Raw genomic sequence first — 12,711 nt, forward strand, 5'->3', positions numbered from 1 at the left:
TCCGAGCCTTGTCCGGGTTTGGTGAGAGAGCTATTGATGAATTTTTGGTACAAAACACGATTTGACAAGTGGCAACACTGAATTTCTCCTTCTGCCCTCCGATTGGTTGTTGGATCCTTACCACCACGCTGCTCACCCCTCCTTTAGAGCGGGGGTGCGGTGGCCGTTGTTCAAACTCGACACGCGGTTTTCCTCATTGTTCTCACCAGGTGCAATTTAAATTGCCCGGACAAGGCTCGGAGCACAATGGCGGTTTTATTGGTAGGTAAAACCTTATCATTGTGCATTCCTCGCCTTGTCCGGGTTTGGTGAGAAGTGTTTGTTACCACCTGGTGAGAGGTGTGATGAGCTAAATAGAGAACACGGACTACAGTGAATAAGTGAATGTCATGTGATAGAAATCAAGTGAATCGTTAGTTTTCATACTGTTTAAAAGAAAGATTATTTAGTGTTTATCTTTGTATTATAGTTTGTAAGGAAACTAACATTCTGTAAGAAACATTGTATAATTTGATAAATAGAAAACAATTACGTATTAAGCATGCATTTGTAAATAATTCAATAATATTCTAAATTGGATTAAATAAATTTGATACATTTGATGTGTTATTATTAGCACTGATAGTCTTATTTATTTTGCTACAGTAATGTTTATGGAAAGTCGAAACCCGTCTCCAGTCACCTTTCTCGAGTATGGTGTCTAATGGGACGTTACATAGCCAGTTGTAAGAGGCAACTGCAGAGCGACTGCTGCCAGGAGCAGCGTCTACACCTGCAGATTTAAGAACAGTTCTTACCCAACCGCCAATTACCGTCCTGGAGGCAGGCTTCGGCGTTCCCCGAGTCGTGATGAATAGTTGTTGAAGTGAGCCTCTTCTTGATGTCGACAGTTCAATGACCTTTTTTACCTAGTAGACAGGGCAAATTGCTTGAACATCATGAGGGCTAAGTTTCCATCCCGATTGTTGGTGTTGTGCGGAGTCTGTTTTCGAACCAAATATTGGCCACAAAATAATGTTAGTATTATCCTCTTGTATGTGACCTGGTGAAATGGATAACAATGTTAAATCATGAACTCTTCTTCCCGATGTAAGTAATAATATTGTAGCACAACGCCGACACGCTTCGAAAAATGAAATATTAATCGGCACATTGTTTTGAAGCCATTGTACAACCTGTTGCGGGTCCCAAATGGGGACTTTCCTATTAATGGGGCGTGCTACTGAAACAGATTTTAGCACTCGCCGCACAAATGTGTCTTGACTTAATTTTTTACTCAAATGCGGTTCGCAAATAGTGGAAACAACAGATTTATGTAACTGTATGGTTGATGGGGCAAGCTTTTCTGTAATATGGAGATCTGCGAGGAACTTGGCGAGGTCTTTTGCTTGCGGTGTAATAATGGAAACTTCGTTTTTTAAACACCACTTTACCCATCGATTCCAGGCCGGTTTATATGACATCAAAGTAGATTTCCGCCACCCGTTCATCAATACGGCCTTCTCTGCTGGGGTCCAATTTTTCAGTAAAGTGTCCCAGCTCCAATCAGCCAAGCTTTCAATATCAAATCGGTTACCTTGGGGAGCGGTAGGTTGGTAGTTACGTCTATTAGAGTTCTCTGTAGGTCGTGTATTAGAACTGGCCTGCTGAGGGCTCTGTTCCGTAGATCTGGTCTCCAAAACGACTTTATCCAGTGGGGGGCTACTACAATATATTGGCCTCTGCAATTGTTTAGGTGAGTCAAAACCCGAGGCATGAGTGATGGAGGAGGAAACACCCAAGCTAGTTGGTACTCCCATCGCCTGCTGAAGGCATTGTGGAATAGAGCGGCCTCGTCCCTCGGGTCTTGGGACGCGTATTGGGGAACTACGTGGGCTCGCGCTGATGCAAAGAGATCCACCTGAGGTATACCGAATTTTTGAAATATTTTGTCTGTCGCTTCTGGTACCTGGCTGGAGATGCCACTCTGGTATCGATTTGCCTCGAGACAGTCGATCGGCCACACAGTTGAAACGTCCTGGTAGATGTTGATAAGTAAGTACAATCTGTAAGTCTTGAATTAGTTGACATACCTGGCGGGTTTGACTCATTAATTTTGATGACTTCGTGCCCCCTTCGTTCCTTAAGTACGCGAGAGCCGTTACATTGTCTGACTGAATCAGCAAACTGGCCCCGCGTAAGCCCTCTGTATTTGATTCTATCGCTCTCTGGATCGCTACTAGCTCCTTGAGGTTGCTGTGCCAAGTTTGTTGGTAAGGTTCCCAGGTCCCGGCAAGACACGTGTCGTTTAGTAGGGCTCCCCAACCGTAATTGGAAGCATCGGTTACTAGATAGTGAGTAATCTGTGGTAAATGAATCATAGAAAAATTGCTTACCGCACGCCGCCACCACTGTAGATCCAACAGGACGTCCTTCGGCAACATGTATTGCTGCCTTGGATGCGTTCCCTTGGGTAACGTGCGAAGGTGACGTTGAAAGTGGCGGCAATGTAATCGACCCTGTGGCACTACGTAATTGGCAAAATTTAATCGCCCCAGAACGGATCTCGCTTCGCTGAGAGAGCAGGTCTTCTTCAAAAGAAGTCGCTGAAACTCCTTTTGTAGTTTTACTATCTTCTTGGGAGGAAGATTTTTTCGTTCTGTAGGGTATTCCATTGAATTCCTAAGAATTCGATGTTTTGTGTGGGATTCATAATAGATTTTTTGAAATTGAGAATCCATCCTAGAGCCTGAAGAAATTCTATGATTAAAGAAGTTTGCCGCTGAAGCAAACATCGATCTTGATTGACAATCAGAAAATCGTCGAGATAAACTACAATACGGACACCCGCCTCTCGCAGTCTCTGCGCCACAAAGTTTGTTAACATTGCAAAACACCTCAGGGTACATGCTATACCGAATGGAAGGCAGGTCATTTGGTAAAGTACATGTCTGAATATTAATCTTAGGAAACGACGGTGAGGTGGCGTGACGTTTACGTGAAAATACGCTTGCGACATATCGATTTTCGTCATCCAGTCTCCCGGTTGCAGAAAATTTGGAATCTCGAAATGAGATATAAGGTAAAATTCGGTCGAAAATCGGTCGGAAGGAAAGGTCTGCTTTTTGAATTAAAAACATCGGTGACACAAAACTGGGACTTACTTCCGCTAGTTCTAAGACCTTTAAATCTAACATTGCCCGAATTTCTGCAGCCATTTGGGGAGAGTCTGATGTTTGGTAAGTATCCAAATCTGGTATCAATAGAGGGGGCTTTCTTATAAATGGTATTCGAAGATTGGAAATCATTTTCAATATAACTGGAGGAGCTCTTAGAGCCACCCACCTGTGATAAAAGTGTTGTAGGCGACCCGCTTCGAAGCGATGTGAGTCAATCATAGCGGCGTCTCTTGGAATCGATTTGACGACGCTCGCGAGACCTTCTAGGCTCGTGCTTTCGTTTTCCACGAGACGCCGCCAACCCCCTAGGCTTTGAACTCCCTGAAGGCTCTGTGTTGGGTGTACGAAAGGGTTGTATGAATTGGTTTTTCAAAGGGAATTTGATCTGACCTTTAGATGTAGACGAAAAAGACAAATTTCTTTTTGCCGGTTGTGGTTTAGCAAGCACTTATGATGGACCACCTTCTCTGTCAAGCAATTTAGAAAATTGTTCTGGTTCAAATAAAAATTCAGAAGATGGGGATATCTTTTTGAATTTTTTACCATATAATTATTTAGAATGGACTTCAACAATTCATTTCTTCGATTATTTATTATTGACGCCCTTTTCCCACAAATAATGTGCATGATGTCGTTGGAAATTTTATTGTATGTTTTATCTTCGTTAAATAATTCCTTAACTTTGCTAGAAAATGCATCGTAATTAATTACCTGAAGTTCTCGTACCCATGAAAATAAGGAAGTAACATTCTGTTGTAAAATATTTCTTTGTAATAATACAGCGTTAGACAAAGCAGATAAAGTACGTTCACAAGAGGGTAGAAACTTGTTTTTATCGAAAGGTTTCAGATCATCATTGGATTCCAATTCAACAAAACCCGGTTTAGATAAATAAGTCTTTTGAGTTTCAATGAAATTTATGTTGAGCCAATCAGGGGACCCAAAAAGCCGTAAAGAATTCATTAACTCAAATCGTTCATGGTAGGTTTTGCCTACACCAGTGTCCTTCAGTGTAGTTTGTAGAGATTGGAAGGAAAAATCGTCATCATTTCCCTCAACTAGTGTACAAGATTGTGGCACAGTGGCTAATTGAGGTGCAGTGTCGGGTACTTGCGAGGTACTAGACTCGGATACCACACGTGTCTGTTGTTCCGACACCCCCACATTTTGCACATTTTGTTGCATAAAATTTTTCATAAAAACCGTTAGGTCACTAACCTGTTTATTTATTTATTTATTTATTTATTTAAAGTACACATTGTGAGTTTACAGAGTAACCCAAAGCACTCACAATGTTAGTCATAAAAGCAGTCAATACATAAAATTATAATGTCAACAAAAATAAAACAGAAAATAATACAACAAATAATAATAACAATCATGCCAAGAATATACTATGATCATGTCAAATAGTTATTTAAAAAAATGTCAAAATAAGTTATTAAAGTTGTTAATTTGTCGGTGAGCACATCAGCATCCCGGACCTCATCCAGGAGAGTGTTGAGCAAGGCAAGAGCTCGAGGCGTGGGGGAGTTGCGGGCGTGGTCTGTGCGTACACCGACCGGGAACGCAAACAACTCAAGACGGCGCCGAGCACCCAATCGAGTATAATTTTGAGGCACAAATAAACGAATCGACTGCAGTACTACTGGGCTATCTATATTACTTCTAAGAACTCTGCTGTAATGTATTAGAAGATTTCGTTTCCGCCTAAACTGTAAGGTCTCAAACCCTACCATGCCCAAAACATATTTGGACGGGTAAAGCAGTGGATAGTACCCGTATTCCCTTTTATACAGATACCTACAGAACTGTCTCTGTATCCTCTCTAGCATAAGTTCATATTTTTCTTCCCAGGGATCCCAGACCACAGAATTGTATTCCAATTTAGAACGAACATAGGCATTGTACAACATTACCGCGATCCTGGAATTCTGAAATTGCGAAGCAACACGCATGATAAAGCCCATTGTTCTGCTTGCACATTTACAAGAGGCCACTATATGATCATGGAAGTTGAGTCTTGAATCCAGAGTCACTCCAAGATCCCTGATGCTGTCAACTCGCGCAAGAACCAAGCCGTTGAGGTCGTATTTAAATACGATTGGTTTAAAAGACCTAGTGAATGTTATAACTTGGCACTTGGAAGCATTAAATGGGAGCTTGTTGATAACACTCCACCTTGCCACAGCCGCAATATCTCTCTGCAAATCTTCACAATCAGTAACTTTCGAGACAGAATAAAACAATTTTAAGTCATCCGCAAACATGAGGCAATTCGATGCGGATAATACCCGTGGAAGGTCATTAATCATGAGGAGAAATAGAAGGGGTCCAAGGGTACTCCCCTGACTGACACCAGACCGAGTATAGTATTCCTCTGATTCATATGACGCCAGCTGTATATATTGCTTACGATCCCGAAAATAGTCAGCAAAGAACCTGAGTAGTTTCCGAATAAACCCAAGTGCAGAAAGTTTCCGCAAAAGAATATCGTTATCCACCAGATCGAATGCTTTTCTAAAGTCAAAGAACGCGGCGTCAACCTGGTGGCTAGCATCCATTTGGGCCGCAACATAATCGACAAATCGCACCTGGTTAGTCGTAGTTGAGCGCGCTGTGCGAAACCCATGCTGTGCGTCATCCAAACGTGTGCCAATCTGCTGGACAATGGCACCACTCATAATTATTTCAAAAATCTTGCCAAAAACTGATAATACCGCGATAGGTCTGTAGGCCATTACATCGATAGACATTTTTTTTTTCGGAATGGGTGTTACCTTCGATAATTTCCATTTTGCAGGGTAGACACAGTTCTTTAAACAAAGATTATAAATGTATAATAGTGGAATTTCTAAGGCCGAAGAACAATCCTTCACAATATAGGGGGGTATAGCATCTGGACCACACGAAGAAAAGGGCTTAAGACGGCGAATCGCATTCCTTAGTTCTGTGGGCGTTACTCGGTCGACGCAAACCCTCAAAGCACCCACATCTATGTTGGCTTTGCTTTCAGCATCCTCCACACTGAGGATAGGAATACCGCTATGAAAAACGGAGTTAAAGTAATCCGCAAATGCATCAGCTGCATCCTTACCGGCTACCAATTTACCTTTATACTGATACTCACTGCATTGCCACCGATCGCAACGTCGTTCCTTCACATACTTCCAAAATGCTTTGCTATCACGACAAATGTTCTGCTCAACATTCTGCAAATATCTGCCGTACTCTTTGTGAATCAACTCTTTAAAATGACTGCGGTAATACCTGTACAATTCACAGACACAGCCAAGAACAAGTCCCTTTCAATTACGAAACATTTTAGCTTACCTTAAGGCAAAACGTGAATTTTTTCCACTTAATGCGATCAAAACACAAATATCTAACAGTGAAATGTAAGAAGAAAGCGCGTCGTTGGTGCCCTCGAAGAGCCGATAAAAATATCGAATCTTAACAAAACTTAACGAACGTATCGAACCGAATTGTCGTTATGATCGGTTAAAGTAGTGTACGAATAGCATTTGCCGACAAAATCGATACCGTCAGTAAAACCGCATAACGAATATCGAATAGCGAGTCTCAACGATTACAACGTAAAATATTTGAATGACGTACATTTCTTTCTCTCGTGAGTTTGGGTATAATTTGGGCTTGTCTATGTGTGTGGTGTCCCTAGTGCGGGGCTATGTCGAGTTTATGAGTTATTATTATTATTATTATTATAATTTCCATGCCACTGAATGTAAAAAAAAATCGATCACATTACTTATTTAACTGGTATTAGTAATCGATCCTATTACTAATTTATTAACAGTCAATTCTATTACTATTACGATATTTGATCAAAAATTAGTAACTAGTAGATTAATAACTATTTCGATTCACAATCGATATTTGATCAACATCAAAAAGTTAACTGTAGTAACAAGTTAAAAAAATTAGTTAAGTGTAGTAACAAGGTGGTAACTAATTCATATTAAGAATCAAATTAAAGATAAAGATATAGAAGATTTATTCTGTATAAAAATTTAACCTAAATACATGAATCTTATTAAATAACCTTTTATTTACACATATGCGCCAGACTATCGCAAATAGTGATAGTATTGTATATTTACATAACTTTAATTAAGGTTAGTAGTGCACGTTAATCTGGGCTGGCCGATGGTGGTAGGCTGGCCCGAGGAGGAGGGCGTTCCGCGCGGGCTCGTCTGGTCACCGGGACCGCGCGGATGCGCGAGGAGGAGGGTCGCGGGGGGAGAGACGTGTCGGTGTGTCGTTGCCGCTCGTCCTGTCCTCCGCGACCCTGGCGGGGCTGCACCGCTTTTAATGATGCAGTGGCGGCGGGGCCGCGGGGGAAGAGACGTGTCGGTGTGTCGTTGCCGCTCGTCCTATCCTCCGCGGCCGAACGTGGGCGGTTGGCCCGTGGTGGGCGCTCCAAGGGACTCTCTTCGGAGAGTCCGCGCGGAAGCGCGTTAGGTGTTGCGGCGGAGCCTGTCATCAGATCCGCCGCGGGGGCTGGGAGAGCAACCACTGAACTTCACAGTTGAGTGGATGCTGTCCTGGCCCCCCATGGCCCCTGGGTAGCGGACTCGGGGGAGTTCGTTGCCCAGCATAAAGGGGCCCGGGATGGAAGGCTCGTCTGGTGTTCGGCGAGCCTCACATTCGGAGTCGGGGGACCGATGTGTCTCCCTTCTCGAGGAGGGGCTGCGCAGGGCGCGGCCAGCCGCTGGTGGGGGCGCGGACGAGTGCAACAGCGTACCCGTACCCCCACCTACAGCGGAGGGGAGGAACACTCCGGGGGTTTAGTGCGGTCGGGCTGCTCCCCTTCAGGGTTCAGCCCAGTCCCACATAACCCCGGCTCTGCCCCCGCGGGGCCGGGGTATCTGTAAGCAGATTCCCTCGGAATATAAAAAAAAAAAAAAGGTGATTCCTAAACTAAGTAAAATTGCTTACTTGTATCTTAGGTATCCAAACCGGTGCTTATAGCATAATGGTTAGTCAACATATTTTCAATTATTTCGATTATGTTTATAATCGGATAATTCAATTATTTTTAGCAACTATCGCACATCGCTAATGTCACGTCACGTCCTGTCAACAAAAAGTACAATAGATCGGGAGCCGTCAATGTACAACACAGTAATGTACAACACAAGAATGTCCAGCACAGGAATGTCCGGCCCAGGAATTGGAGACACAGGTCACGTGGTATCATCATTTTTGATAGGCTTTGTTCACAGTGTGATGTCAGATCTTCCACAATTTTATTCTTCTCTTTTAATTTTTACTTTTTAGCAACTGCTGCCTAGCGGTTTTAAGAACTTATTTTTACCCTTTTTAAAAGCCACGGTAAAATGAAGAACCACTTCCAACGAAAAATAAACAGCAGAAAGCTAAGCATACATACTTCTTTCCCCTTTGAATACTTTTGTACTTTTTTTGAAACGCTTCGTATCTGTTTTGGTTTATTGATTGAATTTGAAAAAGAAAATAAACTCAATTTATCGTAGAGTCTGTGAGCTGGCTGATCCAGTGTTACCCAAAATTGAATGCTTTTTGTTTTAGCAATTTGGTACTACTACACTACACTACTACTATTAACCTTAAAAATATTATCTAAGTAATAAATTACCACGGCGTATTATCACGTAACTTAATCTTTAAGTTCAGGGCAATAACAGAGCACTTTTTTCTTTTCGTATGCTAAACTTTTATCTAATAATAAAGTTTATTATAATGAACTTTTATTTTTTATTACTTGTTGTATACTATTGGCCCTCTCTTCGTATTAACTTTTTTAGTTATTTTGAAAAATTATTAGTGGACCTTTTGTTGTATAATAAAAATGCAATTTTCTACTCGGCGAACGTAGTGATGGTTAAGTCGTGCAAAATGCTAGGCTTTTGCCTTCTTATGATCCCAGTATCAATAAACTTTACCTTTAACATTAACTCTCGAAAGAAGTTTGGCATTATAATGGGTTTCATCTGTTCAATTTTCTTTTAAACAGAGTTTGATGTTTCTTAAAAAAAAAAGGATTTTAAAGGATTTCTCCTTTACATTAAATTGCAAGGGTAAATCGTCGGCAATTGCGACGATTCGATTTAAAAATTCTGATATAGAGGCTCAGCTTTAGAATAGCTGACGTCGAGTTGAGAGTTCAAATTTTTTTTGAAAATAAATCTAGTCTAATGTAATCCACCTACCAATCTTCAGTTTTTGGAATATTTGAAGATAGTGAAAAATCGAAGCAAAAAAGCGCATTTGACAACTATATATTGCCAAAATTGTGTGAAAAAGGCACGCCGACGCGATCTTGCGTTTCAAAATTCACTGTCATGATATCGAGTGTTGTAAATTTGTCAAAATATTTGTACGTTTTATTTATTTTTTTATACACTCATAATATTTGTATTAAATTTTAAATATTATTTAGAAGGGGTTTTTACAATAGTAGTGTCAATCAATAACAATTTCGTATTGTAAACAATAAAACGCGACATCATTTCCGTCTATAGATTTTTTTCTTTCTTGGCTTTCCGGGGTTAGTGTTTCAGCTACTTACAAAGTATATTTATTTCGTTTAATGTATTTTTAACCTTTTATATTTATTAAAAAAAAAGCCGTGGTAGCCTAATGGTTTGACCTACTGCCTCTCAAACAGAGGGTCGTGGGTTCGAATCCGGGCTCGCACCTCTGAGTTTCTCAGAATTTATGTGCGAAATTTAATTTCAAATTTAGCTTGAGCTTTTCGGTGAAGAAAAACATCGTGATGAAACCTGCACGTTGAAGAAGGTTCACAACCCTCGAGAAACGTGTGAAGTCCCCAGCCCGCATTAAACCAGCGCGACGGACTATCGTTCGGTCGTTGCCGCTCGTCCTATCCTCCGCGGCCGAACTTGGGCGGTTGGCCCGTGGTGGACGCTCCAAGTGACTCTCTTCGGGAGAGTCCGCTCGGATGCAAATTAGGTGATGCGGTGGAGCCTGCCATCAGATCCGCCACGGGGGCTGGGGGAGCAGCCACTCACCTTCACTGTTGAGTAGATGCTGTCTAGGCCCCCCATGGCCCCTGGGTAGCGGACTCGGGGGAGTTCGTTGCCCAGCATAGAGGGGGGCCCGGGATGGAAAGCTCGTCTGGTGTTCGGCGAGTCTCACATTCGGAGTCGGGGAACTGATGTGTCTCCCTTCTCGGGGAGGGGCTGCACAAAGCGCGGCCATCCGCTGGTGGGGGCGCGGACGAGTGGAATAGCGTACCCGACCGTACCCCCACCTACAGCGGAGAGGAGGAACACTCCGGGGGTTTAGTTTGAAAATACCGAAAAATTTTATACCATTTATTATCGCAAAGGTTATAATTTTTGACGTTTGACGCTTAATTTGAGCTCAATTTGAGCTTCATTGTGAACACGACCCACGTCTTTTCGTGAACTGTCAGACAGATTTCACCAATAGGAGTACAGATCACGCAGCCAATCAGAGGCCGTATGCATCGGATTCTTGTGTCGCGCATTCCTGGGGTGGACATTCTCGTGTCGAGCATTACTGTGTTGGGCAATATAGGGACTCGAAAAAAGTTTCCGTAAGTTAGATTTCTTTTGTTTCAATTAATGTACAACTGTATTCGACAAATAATATTTTATTAATACAATTTCATATTTAAGTGATTGTTATCTGTTGTGAAATTACCAATATGCCATGGTTCAGTGGCCGGTGTACAAGCGCAGTGAAACTTATTGGAAAAACTGCTATAATAACGGGATGTAACACTGGGATCGGCAAAGAAACTGCTTTAGATTTCTACAAAAGAGGTATCTAAATGTTTAAAAATCTGTTATTACACATGGTCAATGGACATAAGATTAATTTCATGTGCGTCTTACCTTTAAAAAATGCTTTAACTTTTTTAGGCGCTAAAGTAATAATGGCTTGTCGCAATTTGGACAAAGGAGAAGAGGCAAAAAAAGACATAGAAAACAAATGCAAAGATCTTCCAGAGTCCGGTAAATTGGTTTTGGAGAAATGTGACCTGGCTTCACTCAATTCAGTGCGAGATTTTGCCAAAAAGATTCTGGATAATGAGCCGCAGGTTAATATACTAGTGAACAATGCTGGAATTATGATGTGCCCCAAAGGAGAAACCGAAGATGGATTTGAAACACAGCTTGGGACAAATCATTTGGCACATTTCCTTTTGACTTTGCTTTTACTACCCAGACTACGAAACAGTAAACCAGCGAGAATTGTCACTGTTTCCTCTAAAGCTCATACAAGTGAGAAATTAAAATAGCAAAATTGCCTTATAATTTGAAATATGAAATTTTAATACTCCTTCATCATTTTTAGGAAATGGTATGAAATTGGATGATTTAAATTTCAAGGTGAGACGATACAATGCCGCTGAAGCTTATTCGCAAAGCAAACTGGCCAATGTATTGTTTTCAAAAGAACTGGCAGCCAAACTAAAGGTAAATAAATCCATGCAGAAAAAATAGTATAAGAAGACTAACAAGGTACTTTTAGATTATATTCTATAAGTAGAATATTCTATAACATGGCTAAATCTAACACACATTAGCTTCTCAACCAGTCTATTGGTATAATTATTTTCAGGAGCACAATATAGACGGTGTGAACACATACTGTTTGCATCCAGGTGTAATAAAAACAGAGCTGGGTCGTCACCTTGATGAGACACTGTTCCGAGGAGCACGCTTACTCATAGGTACTGTTTTTGGACCATTTCTTAAAAGTCCAGAACTGGGAGCTCAAACAACCATATATTGTTCAGTAGATGAGAAATGTGCAAATGAAACTGGATTATATTACAGGTAAATCTTATATCAAATTAAAGTATAAAAATATTTTTGTGACTTCTTATTATGGCATTGGATGTATACATATATTATGGAATTGTGTAATATCATATAAATTATTTTTGTTCACAGTGACTGTGTGGTCACCAGCCCATCTCACAATGGTCGCAATGATGAGTATGCAAAAAAACTATGGGAAATTTCAATGGACCTTGTAGGTCTTAAAGACTATAATCCCTTTACAGCCCATGACCCTGGAGTAAAGTCTTAAGTGACTGTAAACATAATAGAAAATGTCCACATTATATTACTGGTGCAGGGTTTATATATATATACCTATATAATACCTAATTTTGTATAGAATTATCATAAATACCTTGGTTTTTTTAATACAATTTGTAACAATGCGAGTTACAAAAATGAATAATATAACTTCTTGGAAAAAAACTGTCTTCTAAAATTTGCTTATTGGCTTTTTTCGATCCCCTTATCAGATTTTGACTTCTTGGTGACAATGGGACTGTTACGGACTCCTTTGTACATTTTATACACTTTTTTATGGTTGTCATGGTGACGTTGATTTGTTGATTACATGTATTGTAATTTTTTATTGAATTGATATTCAATTATTTTTTGTGAAATTACTCCACTAGTTTGTTATAATTATTAATACAAAGATCAAACACTCAGATAAAATTCCTTCGATCCGGCCGGAGTCGAACCGACGTCTTCTA

The 12,711-nt window shown here is 40.8% G+C and overlaps 2 protein-coding genes across 2 annotated transcripts; one reads left to right on the plus strand and one right to left on the minus strand.

The window, feature by feature from the left end:
• Window positions 1–281: 281 nt before the first annotated feature.
• Window positions 282–2,654, minus strand: LOC113238535. Its single transcript, XM_026475361.1, has 2 exons — window positions 798–2,654; window positions 282–349 (listed from the first exon to the last, which is right to left on the minus strand). Exon 1 carries the CDS (start codon window positions 2,652–2,654, stop codon window positions 909–911), a length of 1,746 nt encoding a protein of 581 aa, XP_026331146.1. The 3' UTR covers window positions 282–349; window positions 798–908.
• Window positions 2,655–10,854: 8,200 nt separating this feature from the next.
• LOC113238536 (retinol dehydrogenase 13-like) lies at window positions 10,855–12,476 on the plus strand. The gene is made up of 5 exons (XM_026475362.1): window positions 10,855–10,972; window positions 11,072–11,434; window positions 11,508–11,629; window positions 11,775–11,992; window positions 12,110–12,476. The coding sequence occupies exons 1-5, from the start codon at window positions 10,855–10,857 to the stop codon at window positions 12,246–12,248; spliced, it is 960 nt and encodes a 319-aa protein (XP_026331147.1). The 3' UTR covers window positions 12,249–12,476.
• The last annotated feature ends 235 nt before the right edge of the window (window positions 12,477–12,711 follow it).

Source organism: Hyposmocoma kahamanoa, unplaced genomic scaffold (genome assembly GCF_003589595.1).
Source record: "Hyposmocoma kahamanoa isolate Upper Pololo Valley unplaced genomic scaffold, ASM358959v1 96536, whole genome shotgun sequence".
Lineage (NCBI taxonomy): Eukaryota > Metazoa > Arthropoda > Insecta > Lepidoptera > Cosmopterigidae > Hyposmocoma > Hyposmocoma kahamanoa.